The sequence below is a fragment of the Rhineura floridana genome, chromosome 6 (assembly GCF_030035675.1).
Source record: "Rhineura floridana isolate rRhiFlo1 chromosome 6, rRhiFlo1.hap2, whole genome shotgun sequence".
NCBI lineage: Eukaryota > Metazoa > Chordata > Lepidosauria > Squamata > Rhineuridae > Rhineura > Rhineura floridana.
The window spans coordinates 136,314,854-136,336,229 of NC_084485.1; the positions used below are offsets into that span (position 1 = coordinate 136,314,854).

Below are 21,376 nucleotides of genomic sequence, written 5' to 3' on the forward strand. Positions count from 1 at the left end.
GAGCCTGGATTTTCTATTTGTAACTCAAGACTGAAGCCACTATACAATACTCAAAGAAATAGTGATTTGTTGTTTTCCCTCTTCTGATTTTAAGAATATCTTTTTAGTAGGTCTCTGTTGGCAGTTCCCCCATGAATGTTATTACACTTAAAGTCAGTATTTGCAGGAAAATAAACAGGATTTGTGCAAGTCATAATCCTGAGAAGCCTAGTATGTTGTAAGAAGTAAAATTCTGAAGCATGCCAAATACCCTTTTGATTACCAAGGGATTTCTTGTGTAGTAACTTCAAAATTATACTTTGACCCTCTACATTGAACATTGTCCCGAGGCAGGATTTGCTATGTGTAGGTTGCAATCTGACTTAACATCTGGGAGTAAGTGCCATGGAATTCAATGGGGGCGTGCTTTTTGGTAGACATGTATAGGATTGCACTGCTAATAGATTATAGAATACAGCTTTGGATGAAACCAGATGTATAGTATACTGCAAGGAAAGAGGTATGATAATTATGTGGGTTCCCAAGACAGAAGTTTAGTGAATTACAGACCCTCATGGAGATTAACCCCTGTGTCTCACAGCTTGAACATGAGGGAAGGCAGCAACCCTCCAGGGTGACTTGAGGAAGATCATTCTGATTTTGTTTTACTTATTTTATTTACTGCGTTATATCCATATATAATGCCCCATAATCCTCTAAAAGAGGGGTATCTAACCTGTGACTTCAACTCCCATCAGCCCCAGCTAGCAGAATTCCAGCCAGGGATGATGGGAGTTGTAGTCTGACGACATCTGGAGGACCACAAGTTCCTCACCCTGATCAGGCTTTCCAGTGAGTCAATGTGGAAAGGGTTTATTATAGTAGACCATATTATGAAAACCACTGCTCTACACTTACAGATGTAGGTACAGAGATAAACTTCAGTACAAATTTTTTTAGCTAAACATAGGCTGGAATGGTTTCATTTCTAATTAAGGTTGACATGGAGTATTTTCAAAATAAATTGAGGGTAATTCTTAGGAATACACCTATTTCTTGCAATCAGAAAGTGAATACCTGAATTATAACTCTTGGAGCAAATGAGAATTAAGTCATTAAAAAGTTCACCTTAGGTCCAAAGATTAGTACATCGAATTCAGTATTAAGACTTAATTTCAGAGTTTTTTTCTTCTTCGAACCCTCCTTCAAGCAACCAATTTTTGCAGAACTCTGGTCTATAGTGTTTCTGTTCATCCTGATGTAGGTGTCATTTGAAGTTATAAAACAGCCCCTTGGTAAGGGATGATTACATATAAAATTGAAATTGAGTACTACATGAAGGTTATTGCAAATGTGCCTTAACTCATCTAAGGCTACAGCAGATGTCAACTACCATTTTAGAAGGCTGTTGTAGGAAAATACTTATACTTTGGGGAATGGCTGTAACTCAGTGGTAGAGTATCTGCTTAGCATGCAGAAGATCCCAGGTTCAATCCCTGGCATCTCCAGGTAAGACTGGGAATGTTCCCTGCCTAAAACCCTGGAGAGCCACTGCCGCTCTGTGTAGACAGTTCTGAGCTAGGTGGACCAGTGGTCTGACTTCATATAAGGCAGCCTCCTCTGTTCTTACCCTGATTTCAGGTTGCCCTTGTGGCACTGGTTCAGTGGAAGATGTACCTCATTATTTATTCTATTGCCCTTTTTTTCCTGCAGTTTGTACAGAATTCTTAGCTTTTCATTCAAAAGCTGGATCTAATTGGACTGAATTGCAGAACATTTATTTTCGCTGGCTCCTGACAGTAGGGTGGCCCTGTTAGCAGTAGAAGGATTTGCCTTGGCAGCTTCTAAAGTTTGAGCCATTTTTTTACCTTCTCAGTAGTATGAGAAATAAGATTGTTTTGTAATTATTACTGTTTTATTTCTTTGTTTCGTGTTGTGACTCATGGTCAAAATATTAGAGATTAATTGATAAAGTCCTATTCTGTTTTTTTCCCCATGAACGTGTAGTATACAGCTAAGGAAAAAGAATTTACAGTATTGTGGAAACAGGGAGAAAGCTTTCTATAGGAATATATTTCAGTATTAAAAATTGAGAGCCACATGAACAATATACTGCCATGCAGATACATTTGGTGTTGATCTTGTAAGCGTGGATTATACCTAGCTGTCTGCTTTTTTAGGAAAACATTGCAGCTTGCCAGGCAGCTTACAGACAGGGCTGTAGAAGCACAAGCTTGTTACAGTCTTGGAAATACATATACTTTACTTCAGGACTATGAAAAGGCGATAGATTATCATCTGAAGCACTTGGCAATTGCTGAAGAACTGAATGATAGGTAAGGCTTTTAAAAGTCCATCGCTGTATATTAACATAAGTATCTTTTTCAGGTTATAAAATAAAGATCCTGTAGAAAAATGGCCTTATTCAAAAAGACAAGGATCCAAAAGGGCAACTACAGGTGCCCATGCCATATTATAAACTGTTTTGAAAATTACCTCCACAGTAAAGACAACACATGAAGCTAAACAAATGGATCACATCTGCAGTAATGCATTAGCTGTCTCTTGTTAAAATATTTTAACTTTCTCATGCTGGAAATGGGGGATTGCAATCACTAATGGCTCATTAGAACTTTATCTCAATGGCATGATCTGTTCCAGTATGGTTTCCGGCCTTGCCATGGCACTGAAACTGCCTTGGTTGTGCTGGTTGATGACATCTGCTATGAGAAAGATAGGGGGAATGCGACCCTGCTTGTTCTTGATCTCTCTGTGGCTTTTGATATTGTTGACTGTGGAATCCTTCTGGAACATCTTGAGGAGGTGGGGGTTGGGGGCACTGTTCTTCAGTGGTTCCGCTCATACCCTCAGAGCCACTCCAAAAAGTAGTTATGGGAGGCTACTGTGGGAATTATCCTGTGGTGGTCTGCAGGGTTCCATCTTGTCCCCCATGCTACTTAACATCTATATGAAGCCACTGGGAGTTGTCATCAGGAGATTTGGAGTGAAGTGTCATCAATACCCAGCTCTCTCTATTCCATCTGAATCAGGAGAGACAGTTGTGTTGTTGAACTGGTGTGGGCCAATAAATTGAGGTTGAATCCTAAAAGACAGAGGTGTTATGTGTCCAGAGTTCTCATGTCCACAAGGTGAGAAGATGGCCTGTTCTGGTTGGGGTTGCTTTTTCCTTGAAGCACCAGGTCCGTAGCCTGGGGGTACTCCTTGATCCAACAGTCACTGGAGGTTCAGATAGCCTCAGTGGCTGGGAATGCCTTTTTCTAGCTCTGGCTGGTTTGCCATCTTCAGTCCCTTTGGATAGAGAAGACTTGGTCACAGTGCTCCATGCTCTGGTTATTTCCAGACTAGATTATTGCAATGTGCTCTATGTGGGGCTTCCCTTGAAGACGACTCAGAAACTTCAAATGGTCTGAAAAGTAGCAGCCAGATTACTGGTGGGTTTCCTTTTAGAACTCACATAACTCCTGTTTTAAAACAGCTGCATTGGTTGCCAGTTCATTTCTGGGCCAAGTTCAGGGTGCTCATGTTAGTGTTTAAAGCCCTAAATGACTTGGGTCCCAAATATCTGAAACACCGCCTCCTTCCCTACAGACCCTCTCTGGTGTTGAAATCAGCAGAAGGGGCCCTTTTGGTTGTTCCGCCACCCTCGGAAGCTTGGGTGGCGATGGCCTGAGGGAGGGCATTATCTGTGGCAGCCCCTAAGGTGGCGCTTGGAATTTCTTTGTACAACTTCCAACGAATGCTGAAGACACACCTCTTTACCTTGGTGTTCGACACCTGAGATGTGTATTTTTAGGACCCACCCTATTTTCTGTGATATTGTTTAGGTTGTTTTTAACTCCTTTAATTATGTGTTTTAAGATTGTTGTAACCTGCTCTGGGTGATGGACGGGTAATAAAGTCTTCTTCTAATAATAATAAAAAATAATGAGTACCATTGCAATGTGGATGTGTCCTATGATGCTCTTGACTTAAGAATGCTGAGGTCACAAGGGAGGGCTACCAATACAGCTGTTTACCATGCCAGCATTACCCCTTCCAGGAGGTAAGCATAACTGGCATGGAAAACAGCCATGTCACTGAATCCTCTCTAGAAGTCCTTAAGACTTTGGTAACATAGAAACGATAAAGGACATATAGAGAGGATTCAGTAAGGGAAGTGATAAGAGAAGCAGCCATGTAGTAGCAGCATTATCTCATGCTGCTGAGATAATGGCACATCACAGTAAACCGGGGTGGGGAACTTCCAGTGGACCTAATTTGATCTGCAAGTCCTTCCCATTTGGCCCACAAGGCTGTTTTGGACAAGCCACGAGCACCCAACAATCAGCTGGTTGGGCACTTTGGAAGTGCTGCGCAAAGTACTTCCAAGCCCTGTGCTCAGCACTTGCCAAGTGCCAAATGCCCTTTGCCCTTTGGAATGCCTTTTGTACAGTGCTTCTCGAGTTCTGTGAACTCCTTTGGAAAGAAAAGAAACCCTCCAATTTTTAAAAGGAGCCTCTCCCTACTCCAAAATGAAAGCAGCTTTGGAGTTACCACCTATCAGCTGATAGGTGGTAACTTCAAGCCTTAGGGGCTCTTCAAAGCATTGTGCAGGGCTATCTGCAAGCCTTGTGTGGTGTGTTCAAGTGGCAAACTGGGCTGCTTATGTCATTGTAGAAACAGATCCTTACTGGTTTAGGCACTGGTTTAGAGCTGATGTGCGGAGCATTTTAATAAGTGTCATACTGTAAAACTGTTTCAGAATTGGTGAAGGAAGAGCATGCTGGAGTTTAGGGAATGCATACACTGCACTGGGGAACCATAAACATGCTGTGCACTATGCAGAAAAACATTTAGACATTTCCAGAGAGGTATGTGCTTATATTCAAAGTTCTTTGCTGTGTACCCTTTTTCTCAAAAGAAAATATGTATGTCTTTGGAATGGACTAGCTATATATAATGTTGAAAAGACTGCATTGGGATGTGAAATGTCTGGATTCGTTTGCTTTGCAGCCAAGTAAGAATTGGACAAGAGCACGGGTGAATCCCTCCCCGCCTTGCTTTCCGTTATGCTTACACTTGGAGAATTCCCAGTGTAAAATAGGCAAGCAGATATAATAAAAAACACAATTACAGATGTGACTCGTATCTGTCATTCGTTAATGGTCCAACTGCCCAGTATTTCATAAGACAAGTGTGGCAAATATAATATACCAACAGAAAGAAATTGAAAGCATGGCATTATTGTAGGGAATGTTTTACATCCTGTCGTCTTGAAGATCTCTTGTCAACAGTTGGCATTTATATTCCCATTATGCTTGCACATGCTGCAGTCTTAGGAATGTTGAACATGTTACTTCAGTTTCAAAAGCTGTCTCACTGGTCTGGGATTTCCATATATTGGATAATGTATATGATAAGTGTTCAGTACAGTTATGAAATTAACAAATGCCTTTGTTTGCAGGTGGGAGATAAAACTGCAGAACTAACAGCTAAACGTAACCTCTCAGATCTACAAATGGTGCTTGGTCTAAGTTTCAGTACAAACAGCTCGATAATGACAGAAAATCATGCTATAGATAATAGCATGAATAGTAAGTATAAGCTTCCATAATAATAAATTAATAGTGGGTTTGTTCCTTCAGTAAAGTCTAAGATTTATCTTAACTAATCTTCAGTACTGGGCCAATTCCCTCACCTCTTTTTATAAGCTAAAGTATAGGGTAGAATTCCTCAGCAGAACCAGCAGGAGGTAATTTTTGGTGATGTCCCTGGTGCACTCCTAAATCTACTTCAGAGAGCCTCTCAACCCCAACATCTTTCTTTTCATATACATAATAATAAAATAAAATCTTTTCTTGCATATAGGAGAGTTCTGAATCAATTATTAGTCTCAATAGAGTGGTAATCTTTGATGGCCTGTAGAGTTTAGTAGGTCTGGGCAGTTGTCCTTACATGTAGTTTTAAGGTACGTGGAAGCTTGCAAGGGTTTACATGTTAAACCCTTCTTCAGAATAATGAACTAATTTTTCTATTTTAAGGCACAAAACCCCGGGTAGGACGTCGCCATAGTATGGAAAACATGGAACTTATGAAGCTAACCCCTGAAAAGGTTGGTGACTTTTATATGCGGCAACTGACTTGTCAACATATTTCATAAGGTTGGATCCAGGCTATGTTAGTTCTAATTGATTTTCCTGGGAACTAAATTCAACTAAGCAAACTAACATAATCTGGATCCAACTCATAGTTCTTAAAATGTAATTCCAATTGAAAACTTAGATATATCTTGAGAGATTCATTCACATCATAACATTGCTCTCCATAACACCAGCATAGTAATAAACCTTGAATGCGATGTTACTGAATTGCCTAAACAAAGTCACATGATTGCTAAGGAATACTACTTTCAGTAGTATCTCTTCAATTCTAAAGTCAAATTTGTTGTAGCCTCTTATTTGAACTGCCTCAGTACATACACAATTGGGGATGTATCTGCCCAAGTCATACTCTTAGAACCATTTAATTCAATAAAATTAAGTTAGTAATGACTAACTTAAGTCCATTAATTTAAAAGGGTTTGTACTTTGAGTATGACTTGGGCAGATACCCCCTAATATACCTTTATCACCATATTAAGTAGCATATTTATTATGTGTTTTCCTAGTGCAGGAGCAGTCAGAGAGGAGAGGTGCCACTGTGCATCTGGCCTCCTGGCAATGGAGTTCCTTCTGCTACTGGGAGGGAGAGGGGGAGGTGGCCTGGTGATTGGTGCAGTGCAGGCACATTGGCAGAGCCAATGTGGTACACCCATCAAAGTTCCTATGCAGCATTAACTTCCCTACTGCCTTGCCCCTATCCCCCCGGTAAGTGGGAACAACTCTTCTGTTGGGAGACCTGGTCTGCTGTGGTGTCCCTTCTCACTGATCACTCATGCCCAGTGATAACTACTTCTGGGATGTTAGAATATCCAGCACAAGTTATGCAGGAAGTGATTTAGGTCACAATTATTAAAGAGAAGATGAGTTCAGACAAAAAAGTCTGTATTTTTAACTATTTCGGATTGTTTATGGATCTTGTAATAAAACTGCCACTTGTGTGCATGTATAGTCTTTTCCCCCCTTCCCTTGTATTGATAATCCTACACTGTATTTGATGATGATGGTCTGTAGATGAAATAAACTAAATTGAAGCCAACATTTAGGGCGCAGTCGAACTGGCATTTACGCCGTGCTGAGGGGATATAGAATGTGGCGTATCCCCAGCAGAGGAGGGAGGGTATCAGTACAGTCAAGCTGCGCCAGCAGAAGTCCCCCACCTGGGCGCAGCCGCAGTGTAGCCAGGGAAACGTGCCGTCAGCTGGGACCCAGCCGGTTCAGCTGAGAATGGTGGAAGTAAAGCCAGCAAAAGGTCCCAAAAGGGGCATGTTGGGAGTGGAACTGAGGGGGGGGAACCTAAACCACATCCTGAGCACATTCAGCTCGGTCCTGTGGCCCCCAGTCCCAGCAGACAATATGCCAGGAAAAAAGGTGGTGTAAGGAAACATACATTTTTCCTTCTGCCGGCGCAGCCAGCGTATTCCCCTCCCAGGGTAGAATGTAGGGGAACCTTAGACCACCTTCCCTTCTACCGGCTCCACGTATGCCAGCCTCCTCCAAGTAGGATTACTCTCCCCATTAGTTGATCACATATTAGAGTTAGAAAATATTTTTTTCTTGCTCCTGCCCTCAGCAAATTATTGCAGGTTATGCATTAAACCACGGTTTTCAGAAGATGACTTACATGGAAATAGCAGAAGTAACACAGAAAGGGAGAAAAGTTGGTATATGAGCAGAACAGCAAGGGTAATGGGTACTGCTGTAATCCTGGCATGTGACTGGAAATGAAGGGTATTTGAGAAGCACATCCTAAACAAGGGAGAATGTAGAATGATTTCTGTATAGTCTGACCTGAGTTTCTTTCCAATGTTCTATTTGCGCATCACAGTAAGCCAGAATTGATGGTTTACCATAAATGTGCAGCTCATTCAAACCAGGGATCATCGTTCAAGCAAAAATGAACTGTGATCCCTGATTTGGAGATAATGATTAGCCAAAGGTTGTGATTTGTTGCTTCTGCTCACCAGCAGGGAGAGCAAAGTTGGAGTGGTCTGCATGTTGATCATAAGACATTAACCATGACTGGTAAATGCAGACGGTATGTTGGTTTTAAAATTATCAGGAGTGGCAGCTTTGTTGAGAAATAGGTAAAAAAATTCCAGTGCTTAGATATAAACTGAGGAATTCTAGGCTCACGTGTTTAGTCGCTACATAAAATGGTTTTGTAAGATTCAGAATATTTATGTGTACCTATAGTTTAGAAACAATCTAGAGAAATACCAATAATTTAAAGAGGGGAAAAGTGCTGTGCAATGAGAATACTGAAGAAGGAATTGGCCTCCCTGCATGAACTCAATTTTAGGTCTTCAAGGTAATCCTAGACAATTAGTTTAGCGTGACTAAAAATTACCAGGAATCTGTACCTCTTTCTTGAACAAGAACTGCGGTGTCACAAATAAATAGTATATTAAAACTCAAATAGCAGTATCTTGTCACTGGAGAATTGTGATCATCCTTGCATCCAAAATTTGCATGTCTCTTACAGTGAATCAGGTTAAATTGGATACTGTCTGTAATGTCCTAACCTGGAAAGCTGTTTAGAACTTCCGGAATGTAGGATTTCTTACCAGAACAGTCTTCTTGCTGTTATAACCACCGATTTTTATATGAGGGACTTGCATTGTTTTTGAGGGGTTTTACGTTTTTAAGATAGTGATCTAATCAGCCACTTTAGTGTTGGTAGTGCGATAACTAAGGCTGGTAGCATTTTGTGCAACTGTCTTTTGGATAGCTTCTTGATATACGTTGTTCCTTGTTCCCTAGGTTCAGGACTGGAACAGTGAAATTCTGGCCAAACAGAAACCACTAGTTTCAAAACCTTCAGCAAAACTACACTTTGTAAATCGATTAAAAGGCAAAAAATACAAAAACATCACATCTTCCAAAGTTCTTCAAGATGCTAGTAATTCTATTGACCATCGATTAAGTTCACAGAAGGTATTTGTGGAGAAATACTTGCTTTAGAGCTCAGAGTTTAAATGTATCTTAAAGTACAGTTGGGATACCTTTTTGGAAGCATATTGGTTTTAATTTGTTTGCTTAAGTTGAGCAATTCCCATCAAGCTCAGTGGATAAGCATGCTTAGGATTGGGATGGAAAAATAGGTTTGCAAATTTTGTTGCATCGGAGTGAGAAAGAGAGAACTGAACATTTGATTATAAAACCTGCATCAGCAGCTCAAATACTATGCTTGCTTTATGTTAGGAAAGAATTGGATGTTTGCTTCTTAGCCCAGGTGTTCTGTATTTTGCTTCATTGGCTCCCCTTCCTCTTCCCCATGCTATTAATTGTACACAGGTGGGGTTTTTTTGGTAACATTTGTCTTAAGATGGCTAGAACAAAAGCTCTTATTTTCTTCACAAGTAATCATTATAACCATATTTGGCCTGACTTTTTTATTTGACTTCTTAGAAGAACAGTCCTGACGTGCCTGGAGATGAAGGGTTCTTTGACTTGCTAAGCCGATTTCAGAGCAACAGAATGGATGATCAGCGGTATTGTTTCCAGGATAGGAACAGACTGACAGTGGCAGCATCTTCCACACCATTGAGAACAATGAAAAAATGTAACTAATTTTAAAATGTGCATAACTCCCACCTTCTGAGAGAATGGAATAAAATCTGAAACTGTTGCAACTAATATAGATAGCATAATTCACTGCCTGCATATACATACCTAACTAATGTTTTTCATTCTCATCCCTCTGCAGCCTTTTCTACTTCTATGGTCTCACCCCACACAGATGAATTTTTAGATCTTCTTGCTAGCTCTCAGAGTAGACGTCTAGATGATCAGCGAGCCAGTGCCAGCAATTTACCAGGATTTCATCTTAATCAGCATAATAGTCAGTCAGTCCTTAGCCGCTTAATGGCCAGCAATAATAGTGAACCAGATGATGACTTCTTTGACATTTTAATAAAATGCCAGGTGGGTCCTGTAACTGATGCTCTACATGGCATGTGATGTTTTGAGACTGACATGGGAAAAAATGCTTGGTGGGACATTATGGTCACATCTGGCTTAAAATCAGAGGAACTGAAAAATACATGTGATACCTTTCCTTAATGTTTCTGTCTAAAAAAAGTTGATAAACAAATGTCAACTGATAAATCTTAGCGTTTTAAACAAAGGATGTGATAAGTCACATCACCCTCAGATATATTCTCCAGATTGACTTTAAACGTAGCGGTTCACTGAGATGTGGCAAGCAAATAAGGAATAATTTAACTCAGAGTATTAGATTTGTAAGTAATTTAATACTGTTGGCTGTATGAGAAATAAGCAAAAATTTCTGAACTCTGGCTTGAGGGAACAGCCCTCTGCTTGTTTCTCTGTTCCTGAACAGACTTTGTCTAATCCTCACAATTGCAGAATCTTGTACGTTCGTTCTTTCGATATAGCTGCAATTATAATGTCAAAACTTTTTCTCTGTGTTGAACTGACCATCTGCCTCTCACTAGATCCAAGCTTTTAAAAAAAAAAATCTAAAGGGCTTTGCCTAATTAGTGTGATTCTGGTTTGCTAGTTTATTTGAGCTGGTCTTAACAGCATTACTTTGCCTTCCTCCACTCCCAACTCATCACACCACTTCAACGGATGTTGCATCATACCAAGCCTCATATTTTGTTACTACAAAGATAAAAACCAAACACTGGGTAGTATCCAAAGTAGTGCTAAATCATGGTTTTGTCTGTGCAAGGATTTTCACTTGTGCGATAGGATTCCCCCCCCCACCACAAACATCTGCTAAATCGGTTCTAGGGGTTCTCCCAACCCTCTGGAGCAGATTTGGGGAGGGCATGGGGTGCATGCAGGGGAGAGGAGAGGGTGGAAGTTCCGTTGCACAAGCGGAAATTCTTGTGCTAACAAGATGTTAGTTGAATACCACCTACCTACAATGGCTAATTTTAAACAATAACTTTCTAATTCACCTGAACAGTCTTGGGCTTGAGTCACTTGCAAGCAATGTTGAGTGGGACCAATCATGAATATGATTAGCAACAATTTCCATCATAACTGTGGCTAAAAAAGTGCTGCCATAATCATACGTACATGACTGAAGACCAGAATAGCACGCACATTCAAGAAGCAGTGTGTGAATCAGCCTTTAGGCACACAGCAAAAAGCTATGAGAAGTTGGGACATCTTAAATGTCCCTTACTCACTCACACACACACACCCCTTCTATTTCATTCTCACAAGAATCTGGTGAGGTAGATCAAGCTGAGAATAAGTGATGGGTCCAAGGTCACCTAGTGACTTTCACAGTCAAGTGGGGATTTAAACTTGGATCTCGCCAGTCTTAGTCTGATACTATAACCATGACACTGTTTCTGCTCCATTACACACCATAGAAGAGTTCAGCATAATTTTATTGTGCCTCGTACTTTAGAAGAGTTAAGCTAACGTCTGAAAGATCTTAAGTGACTGCCATTTCTAGCTTCCTACTGAGCTTTTTGAGCTGTGGTGTGCCAACAGATTTAGATAGGAAACCAAAGTAGCCATGTTAAAGTTAAACCCCATACAGTGGTAAAAATGCATGTATTCTGCATTTCATAAAGGGCAAAATGAGTTTTTCTGCACCTTGTACCTGGATCCAACCATGCAGCAGTGTCCAATCTTTACAGACCATTGTGCAAAAATAATCCCCTCCCCTTTCTTTCTAGATAAGAAAAGTTTTTTAATTTAAAATAAAGGCTTCTGCAAAACACGGGGTTCACCTTTCAAGTGTATTCATAATGACCTATATCTGCTAATTACCTGAAAGTCACAGAGAGCAAAATATTTGCGGAAACTGTTTATTGACGAGATTATGTATTGAGCAGCTAACATTCATAAAAGTAGTACTGAAAAAGGCTTGGGCTGTTTTCACACATGGGGCTAATTGCGTTAGTTTAACTGATTAAAAAGGAAGTGCTTCTGTCCCAATTTCTAAAACCCCTTTCACACTGCAGTACCTGTTATACCAGCATTTTGCACGTCTTTCACACACACACACACACACACACAGCTACAGTAAATAGAACAGCGTTTTTCTCTCCCCCCCCTTTGTTTTAGAGGGTTTGGTGTATTTTCCCCCAACTTGATTTTTGAGGCTCGTGGAGGCGGCCCTGGGAGTTGGGGGGTGGCGGCGCCTGCTATTGCAGCCGCCGGGAGCTCACGGAGGTGGCTCTCCTTATTCTTAATTTTTATTTCGGGGGCTATGGGCAGCGGTGCCAGCTTCAGCAGCTGTTGGTAGTTCATGGAGGCAGCTCCTTTTACCCTTGCTGTCCCCGTCTTGGACTATACCAGAGCTTGTGGTTGCGGCGGCTGCGGCTCCAGTCGACTGATAACGCACCTCCCTTTATCCTCATTTCCTCCCTCTGTTTAAGATGGCTGCTGCTAATTTCCCCCCTCTGTTTTAAGGTGGCTCCTGCTTTTTCCCCGTTCCACACTGCATGCTGGGATGTCTGTCACATGGGTGGCTGTAACTAGCAGAAAACTCCCGCAATGTTCTGTATTCCCAGCCTTGCTAACGGAATATTTGTGGTATCATTTGTTACTGAAATTAGTGCTAAACTTCCACTACATTACACCAGAATTGTGAAGCTAGCTTGTGCGTTGTGTGAAAGGTCAAATATAATGCTGAAATTAACAAGTGAGAAACTGTCAGAATAACGGAATAAACTGCAGTGTGAAAGCATCCCTAGTGGGCCTTGCAAAATATAGGCTAATTGCACTACTGTTGTTGTAAATTGGGCTCAATCTAATTAAAGAAATCTGACTTTATATGGACAAAATAGAAGAGAATCTATGGTATCTTTCCATAACTTAACTGACAATTCCAAGCAAAAAGCTCATAGAGTATGAAGTAAAGGTTAAAATATAGATAAGGAAAATTTAAATCTGAAGAGCTTGAATTTTGTTCTTGTGCCACATCTTTCCTATCAGGAACGTTATGGAAAGATACTAGCATAACTTTTAAATAAGCAATTCCAAGTCTCACAGTATTCTTAAAATTGGTACAGGCTGCGGTAGTTGACTTTGAGATAGATGCTTCTATAATATCTGAAAGGGCATAAATTATTGGAATTTTATGTCATAGTTTGTATTCTAGATTATGTGTGTACTTTGCATCGATTGCAGTTTGTAATAGAAGTTTAGTCTTCCCAGTTTTCAGTAGGCTTTGTGAATGTCAGGAAATTGCTATCTGTAGCATTATAGAGGGCAAACATTTCTATTAAAGTTTTGTTCCATGAAGTGGCAATAGGATATAAAAAGTATGTCAGAAAACAGCCAATTTAAAACTGCTCTGCAGCTTACCTGATATTGCTTCAACCAGTATTGTTTCGAGCTACAAAAGCTTTTAACAAAAAGCAATCACACATTCCTTGTTCAAAATACCACGTGCAGAATTAATGGATCTATTCAGTGAATTTGACATCTAAATTGAAACCCACATGGATTACTGATCTTCATGAGGATGGCAACAGTAGCCATAGGTTGTTGTACTCATGTAATTAATTATCAGTGCTCTTTATTAGCAGTTGTGCAAGATGAGCTGTAAGGTGGTTAAAGCATTTAAGTGTTTCAGGTAATTAAATACACACACATGACTGGACTTATTCAGATGTAATTGACAAACTCTAAAGAGAGGGGCAGAATTGAGCATGCTCAGAGTAGCCTTTGAATGTTGACTGGGAAAAAGACAGAACTGGGGCAGAAGTAGGGAGGTTTGTTATGACAAGCCTTGGGCTCCGCTGTCCTTCACATGCAAATAGAATACATTGCCTTTTCACTTTTGAACTAGCCATGGCTCCTTGTTACTGTTGGAAGTGGGGCAAGAGCAACTCCTGTTTTGTTCTTTTGTTTATGTTCCAGAAAGGAGATAGAGTTAGGGTCCTCCAGATGGCTATGCTTGACTACCTTTACCTGTGATCCTCTGACTGACTTCCTTCTGTCGCAGACTGATATGCTTAGGGAAGCTTATCTGCCCCTCCTCCCTCCCCCCTTCTTCAACTGTCTGAGAGGGAGGAGACACTTCTCTCTCCTGAGCTATGAGGGCAGTACTCACGTCTGGGCACTGTGCCTCTAAGTTAGTTAGAACTAGGTATGCCTTTCCTATCTACTATGTATTTCTATAAATAAAGTAGCTTTTCTTATTTTACGAAGTCTTAAGTCTCTGTGATCCTAATGCAGAGTAAAAGCCTGCTACTTAGGTAAACGCACGCACTGGCACACACAAATGTAAAATTTACATAACAAAGGGTTATGGCCCAGCGTTTTTTCTCCCTTGTCCTAGGCCTAGAAAACTGAAAGGAGAAAAACCACTGGTCCCATAACCCTTCGTTATGTAAATTTTGTATAAATTTATTTTTACATTTATGTAAAAATACATTTATACAAAATTTACATAACAGTGGTAAGCGGCGGTAACGCAGCCGAAGCTCTGCTCACAGCCGGAGTTTGATTCCAATGAAGGGAGGAAGTTGAATCTCCGGTAAAAGGGGTCGAGGTCCACTTGGCCTTTCATCCATCTGTGGTCGGTAGAATGAGTACCCGGCATATGCTGGGGGGTAAAGAAAGGCCGGGGACAGAACTGGCAGTCCCACTCCATATATATGGTCTGCCTAGTAAACGTCGCAAGACATCACCCTAAGAGTCGGAAATGACTCGCACTAGAAGTGAGGGGACACCTTTACCTTTACCTCCAAACAGAACTGTGGTTGAGAAGAATTTTGACATCTTCTACCTTGCAGGCAAAAGGGAGGAAGCATGCAAACCAAGGCTCATGCATGCTTCATCTTTTGGTGATAAACCACAGCTTGTTGTTAATGCTTGATCTCTGAGAATCATGCATGATACTAACACAAATGTTAGCCCTCTGAACTCTAATGAGAATAGCATCATTCACAAACAGGCTTGTGTATAACCATTGCTTAAGATTGTCCGAAGGCTTTTGGCCGGGGTTGGTTTCTAGGACTAAGATTTTGGTCTAGAAAAACCTTTAACTCTTCATTATCTTCAGCTATGCCCGCATCTTTTGCCATGTTACTAAATCCAAAAAATCAATTATTTTAGTACTTGTTCGTTGCAGGAAGGACATAAACAGTAGCTTCTCCATGTGAACATGCAGTCGATTTCTAGGCAATTTATATGTCGGTTCTGTGGGAAAAGGAGAGGAAACTGGCTTTAAGAGTTCCTGCTCCTAAATATTTGATATTATATTGTATTGGTGGTAGGGAGTAGGTGGACAGTGTGTGAACTGAATACTTCATTGTGCTTAAAGGATTTCCAGCTAGCTGTTGTGTGGACTAACCCTAATGAAGCAGCTTTGTGTAACACAGGGATGGCTAACATGGTGCCCTCCAGATGATGCTGGACTACAGCTTGCCTCAAGGTCAGAGTTGAATGCAATTGTAGTCCAACAAATTCTGGAGGGGATCACATTGGTTACTCCTGGTATAACATTTTAAAGGACTACCCTGGCATGCATGACCTAAATCAGCCTTTCCCAACCAGTGTGCTCCAGATGTTGTTGGACCGCAACTCCCATCAGCCTCAGCCAGCATTGCCAATGGTCAGGAAAGATGGGAATTATGGTCCAACAACATCTGGAGGCACACTGGTTGGGAAAGGCTGACCTAAGTAGATTCTAAATACCCTTGACTGTGATTTAAGTATCAGAGAAACATAAAGAGCACAAATCCAAAAAATGTGTCTCTGTGGAAATAATTATCATATCTAAGGGACCATAGCGTAGGAGGAGGAAGACTTGAACTCTTTACCTTGGCCACAATCCAGGCCCTGCTCTTGGTATGTGCAGTGAAAAGAAAGCACCCATGGGCCAAAGACATGAATAATCTTGAGTCTAGTTTGGCCCTCAAATCAATATCAGAAAGTGATGGGCTGTTTCACACACTAAAGTTCCATCGAAATCAGTGAGGTTCAAGCATGCATAATTGTGTGATGGACTGTGGATGCAGACTTTTACTGCAAGCTTATCCATATGTGGATATTCAAAACCTGGTTCTCTTACTGAGACACTATGTTAAGAGTTATTGGAAACAAGGTGGGACTTAAAACAAAATGTTGTGGTGTGGAGTACTCCTTTTTTAAAGTTTCTAGCTATTCCATTCCATCCTTTCCAACATTCAGTCACTATTCCATGACCTCTGAAGATGCCCAGTCCCCACTGGGTTGTTTAAAGTTGGAATTTTGATAATGAGTCCTATTTACCGAGATGCAGAAGGGTGGGTGAATGTATGTAGGAACTAGCCTGTACAAAGATAAAATTTACATTAATTGCTCCACCCATTTTTGCCTCTGGCCCTGCCCACCACTGGCATGTAGCCCCCAGATGGTTGTCTAGAAAGAAATATGGCTCTTGGACTGAAAACGACTCTCTATCCCTCATATATAGGATGATATATCACTCCCTAATGTCTGACCTCCATTCAATCCAGACAAACAGATACTATTGATCAGGATCACAAGTGATCTAGATGAAGTGGATAGGATTGCACCCACCCTGTGGAATTGATTTCTATTTTATTGGCTGCAACTAGAATTCTATATGCCAAGAAATGGGGATTAGGCAATGTACCTGCTATCACAGTCTAGGGAACAAAATAATTTTTTTTTTTTGTCAAGATAAAATATTCAGTATTGTAGAAGATGAGGATTTTTCTTTAACTTACAGTTTTACAATTTTTGAAGAATTAAGGAATTGGCTAATACATATGTAAATGCAGGTTTGAGAAAGATTATTGAGTATATTTGTGCGTTGAGTTTGCCTGTTGGTTTTGATAGAAGGGTCTGTGTTTCTTTCCTTGGTTATATTTTGTTTTTCTGTTGGGCGTTCTCCTTTTGAAGAACATATTTTGGTGTATATCAATAAAAATGGAAAAAATTGTGCTCACTCTTACAGTTTGGGGATATTCTCCAGTCCATCACTTTCTCTGGCTATGGTTTCAGGAGTACCTTTTATCAGCTGCATCCTTTCCTAGAGATTGACTTGGCTTCAGCTGCCTCCATGCTTATTGTTATGCACCCTACATTAAGTTGCCTGTCTTTGAAGACGGCCTGCAATCTTCATTTGGTACAAAATATGGTAGACAGACTTTGGTCTAGCATTCACAGGCTGGAGTATGGAGCTCTTCTGTGCCAACTCCATTGTCTTTATTTGCTTCTGGGCTCAGTTCAAAGTGCTGGTTCTAGCCCTTCAAACCATATGTGTCTTAGGTACAAGTTACATTAGGAATAGCTTGCAGCCACATCTGCCTAGGAATTAAAACCAACTACAGAGGCCTTGCTCTTGATGCCATCTTGAGCAATTTGTTGAGCAACCAAGTGTGGGGCTATTTCTGGCCATGTGGCAATTCTGGAATGCTTTCTGCTTGGAATCAAATCAGGCTCTGTTTTGTTGCTCATCAACTAAAAATGGAAACAAGTTTTCCATGCAGAACATCTAGTTTTACTGCATAACAATTTTGCATAAGATTGTTGCCTTAAAAAATGTAGGCAACAAGCACATCAGTATCTAATCCCATAACAGACTGACTAGATTGTGGCCAGAATGTTCTGCCAAAAATGCAAATGTTACGGCTTTTTTAACATGGGGAAGCAGGATGAGTTGAACTGTTAAAAAAACCAGTGAATTTTCATTTTAACTTTGCCCTTCTGTGTTTAGCTTTAACTCCTGTCCTGCTGTGTTGTGTTTTTTAGGGCTCTAGATTAGATGATCAGAGATGTGCACCACCACCAAACATCACAAAAGGACCAACTGTACCTGATGAAGATTTCTTTAGCCTTATTTTGAGATCACAGGGAAAGAGAATGGATGAACAGAGAGTCTTTCTACCCTCTGGTTTGAAGAGGCCAAATTCTAGTTAATGGGCTTCTTCAAGAACACACTGAAGAAGAGAAAAGGAATTGTGAATGCGGGAAACAATGCCTTTAAGGGAAAGATATAAAAATAATTTGGGTTATGAAGAATATTGTGTAAATTTACATAAATTATGGTACAGTCATTGCTGCCACAGTTGAAATAAGGTGTCTAACAATGTTTGTAAAATGTATGCTGTATAGGGCAGTCTCTCTCTCTGTAAATATACTACCTTTGTTTCTTAATGGTTTAATGTTTAAGGTACTTTTGACATAAAGTCATGAAAAAATTTCCAGCTAAAATTATGTAATTAAATAGGAAAACTGTAGACTTAATCTCAATAGTTTTTCTAATATCTAAAAATATAAAAGGTTCTAAAATAATTGACAAGTATTATGCTTTTTAAAAAAACACTTGAGAAAAATAAATATTTTAATACTAGCCAAAGCTGCCATTTCGTCTGTAAATAAATGTTAAACTGATCCAAAGGAAAAGCAGAGACCTCAGTTCAGGCTACAGACAAGTCATTTAAGGCTCTATCCAGCCCCCATCATGTCCTTCAATTACAAAGACTCTCCAATTACAAAGATACATAGGCATTGCAATTTTTTTTCTCCCCAGGTGAACCAAGATATAGGTAAAAGACTCACATCCCCACTATGAACAGTAGTGGAACTTTGGGAAGAGCCCTCCCTCCACTGTGCAACATACAAACACTAGAACTTGTGAACATCCAATGAAGCTGAATTTTGGAAGATTTAGGACAGACAAAAGAAAGTACTTCACACAGTGCATAGTGAATCTGGAATCTCACAAGAGGCAGTGATGACCACCAACTTGGATGGCTTTAATAAAGGATTAGTCAAATTCATGGAGGATAACGGCTATCGATACCTACAAGATGGCTATGCTCTGCCTCTATAATTGGAGACAGTATGCTTCTGAATATCAGTTGCTGGAAACTGCAGGAGAGGAGAGTTCTTTTGTGCTTAGGTCCTTTTGTTGGCTTCCCATGGACATGTGGTTGGCCCCTGTAAGAACAGATGCAGAGCTAGACAGGGCATTGGTCTGATTCAGTAGGCTCTTATGTCAGTTGCTCACTTCTGTTTTGTCTTGGCCCACACATAGCAATCAAGATAAATAATAGGAAGCCTTCAAAATCCTAGCCTGGGAGAATAAGTTTTTTAAAAGCCTTGGCTTTTTGGTCTCCATTTTGCTATGATATAGTTTATTCTCAATTGGTTGCTCCTCTCACTCGCTCCAGAAGGTGGGACTGTGCCAGGTAGACTTCTGACATCCCACTGTAGGGGAGAGCACACCTCTTGAGCCTACTTCCTGCCTTACTCTAGTAAGGCATAATAAGATAATGGAGCTTAGCATGAACCTATCTTCATTCACTTATCATTCTTCTCAGAGCTACTTCTCTCAGGGCCCCTCCCTTGCTTGTTCTGGATATTTGTTTTGTTTCTCACTCATAGAAATATTTTTTCTATTGGTCTGGAACAGGCCAATATGTCCTCTGACAACATGGGAAGACAGCCCACCCTTATCTCTAGTCTAGACTCTTCAAAGTGCCCTTAAGCTTTGGTCGGTATCACTGGGGTTTAGGTTTATCAGTTTCTTGCACCCATGGAACAAAGGTCAGGCAGAGCAACTGAGACATCCTTTTAAACTACTGGACACTGCAGGACTTCAGCAGTTCAGGGCTGCTTTCTTGGGTAGCTCCCCCCCCATTCTTAGTAGAAACTACAATGGTGAGTGAGCTATGCTGGGAGGAGGCTCATCTATGCATCATTCACCCTGTACCTGATTGTAGAGGACATGCACTGCACCCAGTTTTTCTGGTGCAAGTGACAAATTCTCATGAGAAACAAAGCTAAGAGCAGTGGGAGTGTATTTATTCATGTTCTATCCTGCCCTTCCAAATAATCCCTCACACTTTTTGCTGGCATTCCACCCTGAGGTGGCCCAGCATGATGGGAAATGTTTTCAATGTGGTTCCTGACTCCTTCAGGGAGCAGGAAAAGGGTGCAAATCCTCGTCCCTCATTGCCTTGCTTGGTCTTGGCCTTTCAGAGAACACAGTGTTGCTGCAGCCATCTGTAGAGATACAGAGGAAAAGGTTTCTCTTAAGAGGGGAGATCCCCACATCCACACTGAGTGCTGTGCATGGGAGTCCTAAGAGGCAACCAGATCTAATGCCAGTTGAGAGGGTAGCACCTTCCTCCAAGCAGCACACACACCAGCAGTGCAAGAATAGGGAAATAGGGCCTCATTTTTATTTATTAACCATATTTACGTATGCTGATGCTGCCAAGATATTTATCCCATCCCACAGCGTGCCTGGCTTTCTCCCCTTCCTGGAAACACACCCTCAGGCCAGGTGCGAACTAAACACCCCACCTCAACACAGTGGCAGCCAATTAACACTGTTCCATGCTCCAAATTGCTGCTAAAAGTCTTAAATGGTAGCTGCAGTTGCAAAAGGGCAGAGAACAAGATGTTTGAAGCTCACCGTCCTTTTTCCTTCCTTAATAACCTGGCTACCAGCACCTCTTCTGTTGCTGCCAAGATGTTTGCGTGTCCCATTACTCTGGTCCCAGAAGAGAGGGGATTTATTTTCCCATTGCTCTCCACAAGAAGGAAGGGGAAGAAGCTGCTGGTTCTGTGTCTTCTCCGTCTCTTCTCTAGGGGTCCTTACAGTTCTTTTTGTGCATAGAATGCAAGGCATGGGGTCAAAGTGGAGGTCCTGGAAGCTACTGGTCAATCTTACCCTAGCCTTTGACATGTGCTATGTATGTTCATGACCCACCCTATTCCTGTGACTGTAATTTGTTTTAACTAGTTTTAATTGGGCCAGTCACTCCCTCTCAGCCTTAGAGGAAGGCAATGAACCCCCCTCTGAATACCGCTTACCATGAAAACCCTATTCATAGGGTCGCTGTAAGTCAGAATCAACTTGAAGGCAGGCCTTTTCCGTTTTCAATATTGCTGAAGTGGTTGGTTGGTTGGATGGGGCCAGCTCTGCTGCCTATTCAAACTGCTGGTGGGCAGGCACTAGCATTGGTGATATCCTTGCCAATGGTAGACAGTACATATCCTCCAAATGGGGAGTGGGGGCAGAGACAGTGTGGGGCTGGGTTGACCACACCACTGGATCCTAAACTGCTCTAGCTGCTGGCAGGTTGCAGCAAGATGGGTGATTTAGGCCCCTCTGTTGCCGAAGCCTGGAGTAATGCCACCAGAAATGAATTAATCACCCTAGAATGATGCATAAAGCAAATGACCCACCACAGGTGGTAATGCACCTCCTTCCTTGTTATCTAGTGCTCAAGCCTCAAGGTTGAGAAGCAAGGTTAAGTTTTGTGTTCTGG

The 21,376-nt window shown here is 41.1% G+C and overlaps 1 protein-coding gene and 1 non-coding gene across 4 annotated transcripts in view; both read left to right on the forward strand.

The window, feature by feature from the left end:
* GPSM2 (G protein signaling modulator 2) overlaps positions 1-18,417 on the forward strand; it is a 52,419-nt gene extending 34,002 nt beyond the window's left edge. For all 3 annotated transcript variants that reach the window (XM_061633904.1, XM_061633903.1, XM_061633905.1), the window contains 8 exons: positions 2,160-2,315; positions 4,742-4,850; positions 5,444-5,573; positions 6,021-6,091; positions 8,901-9,074; positions 9,549-9,702; positions 9,847-10,064; positions 17,844-18,417. In XM_061633904.1, coding sequence (XP_061489888.1) covers positions 2,160-2,315; positions 4,742-4,850; positions 5,444-5,573; positions 6,021-6,091; positions 8,901-9,074; positions 9,549-9,702; positions 9,847-10,064; positions 17,844-18,011 — 1,180 coding nt within the window. In that variant the 3' untranslated portion in view covers positions 18,012-18,417. The remainder of the gene's footprint in view (positions 1-2,159; positions 2,316-4,741; positions 4,851-5,443; positions 5,574-6,020; positions 6,092-8,900; positions 9,075-9,548; positions 9,703-9,846; positions 10,065-17,843) is intronic.
* On the forward strand, positions 1,419-1,487 carry TRNAA-AGC (transfer RNA alanine (anticodon AGC)). Its single transcript has one exon. It is a non-coding gene; the product is annotated as a tRNA-Ala (tRNA).
* Positions 18,418-21,376: the final 2,959 nt, after the last annotated feature.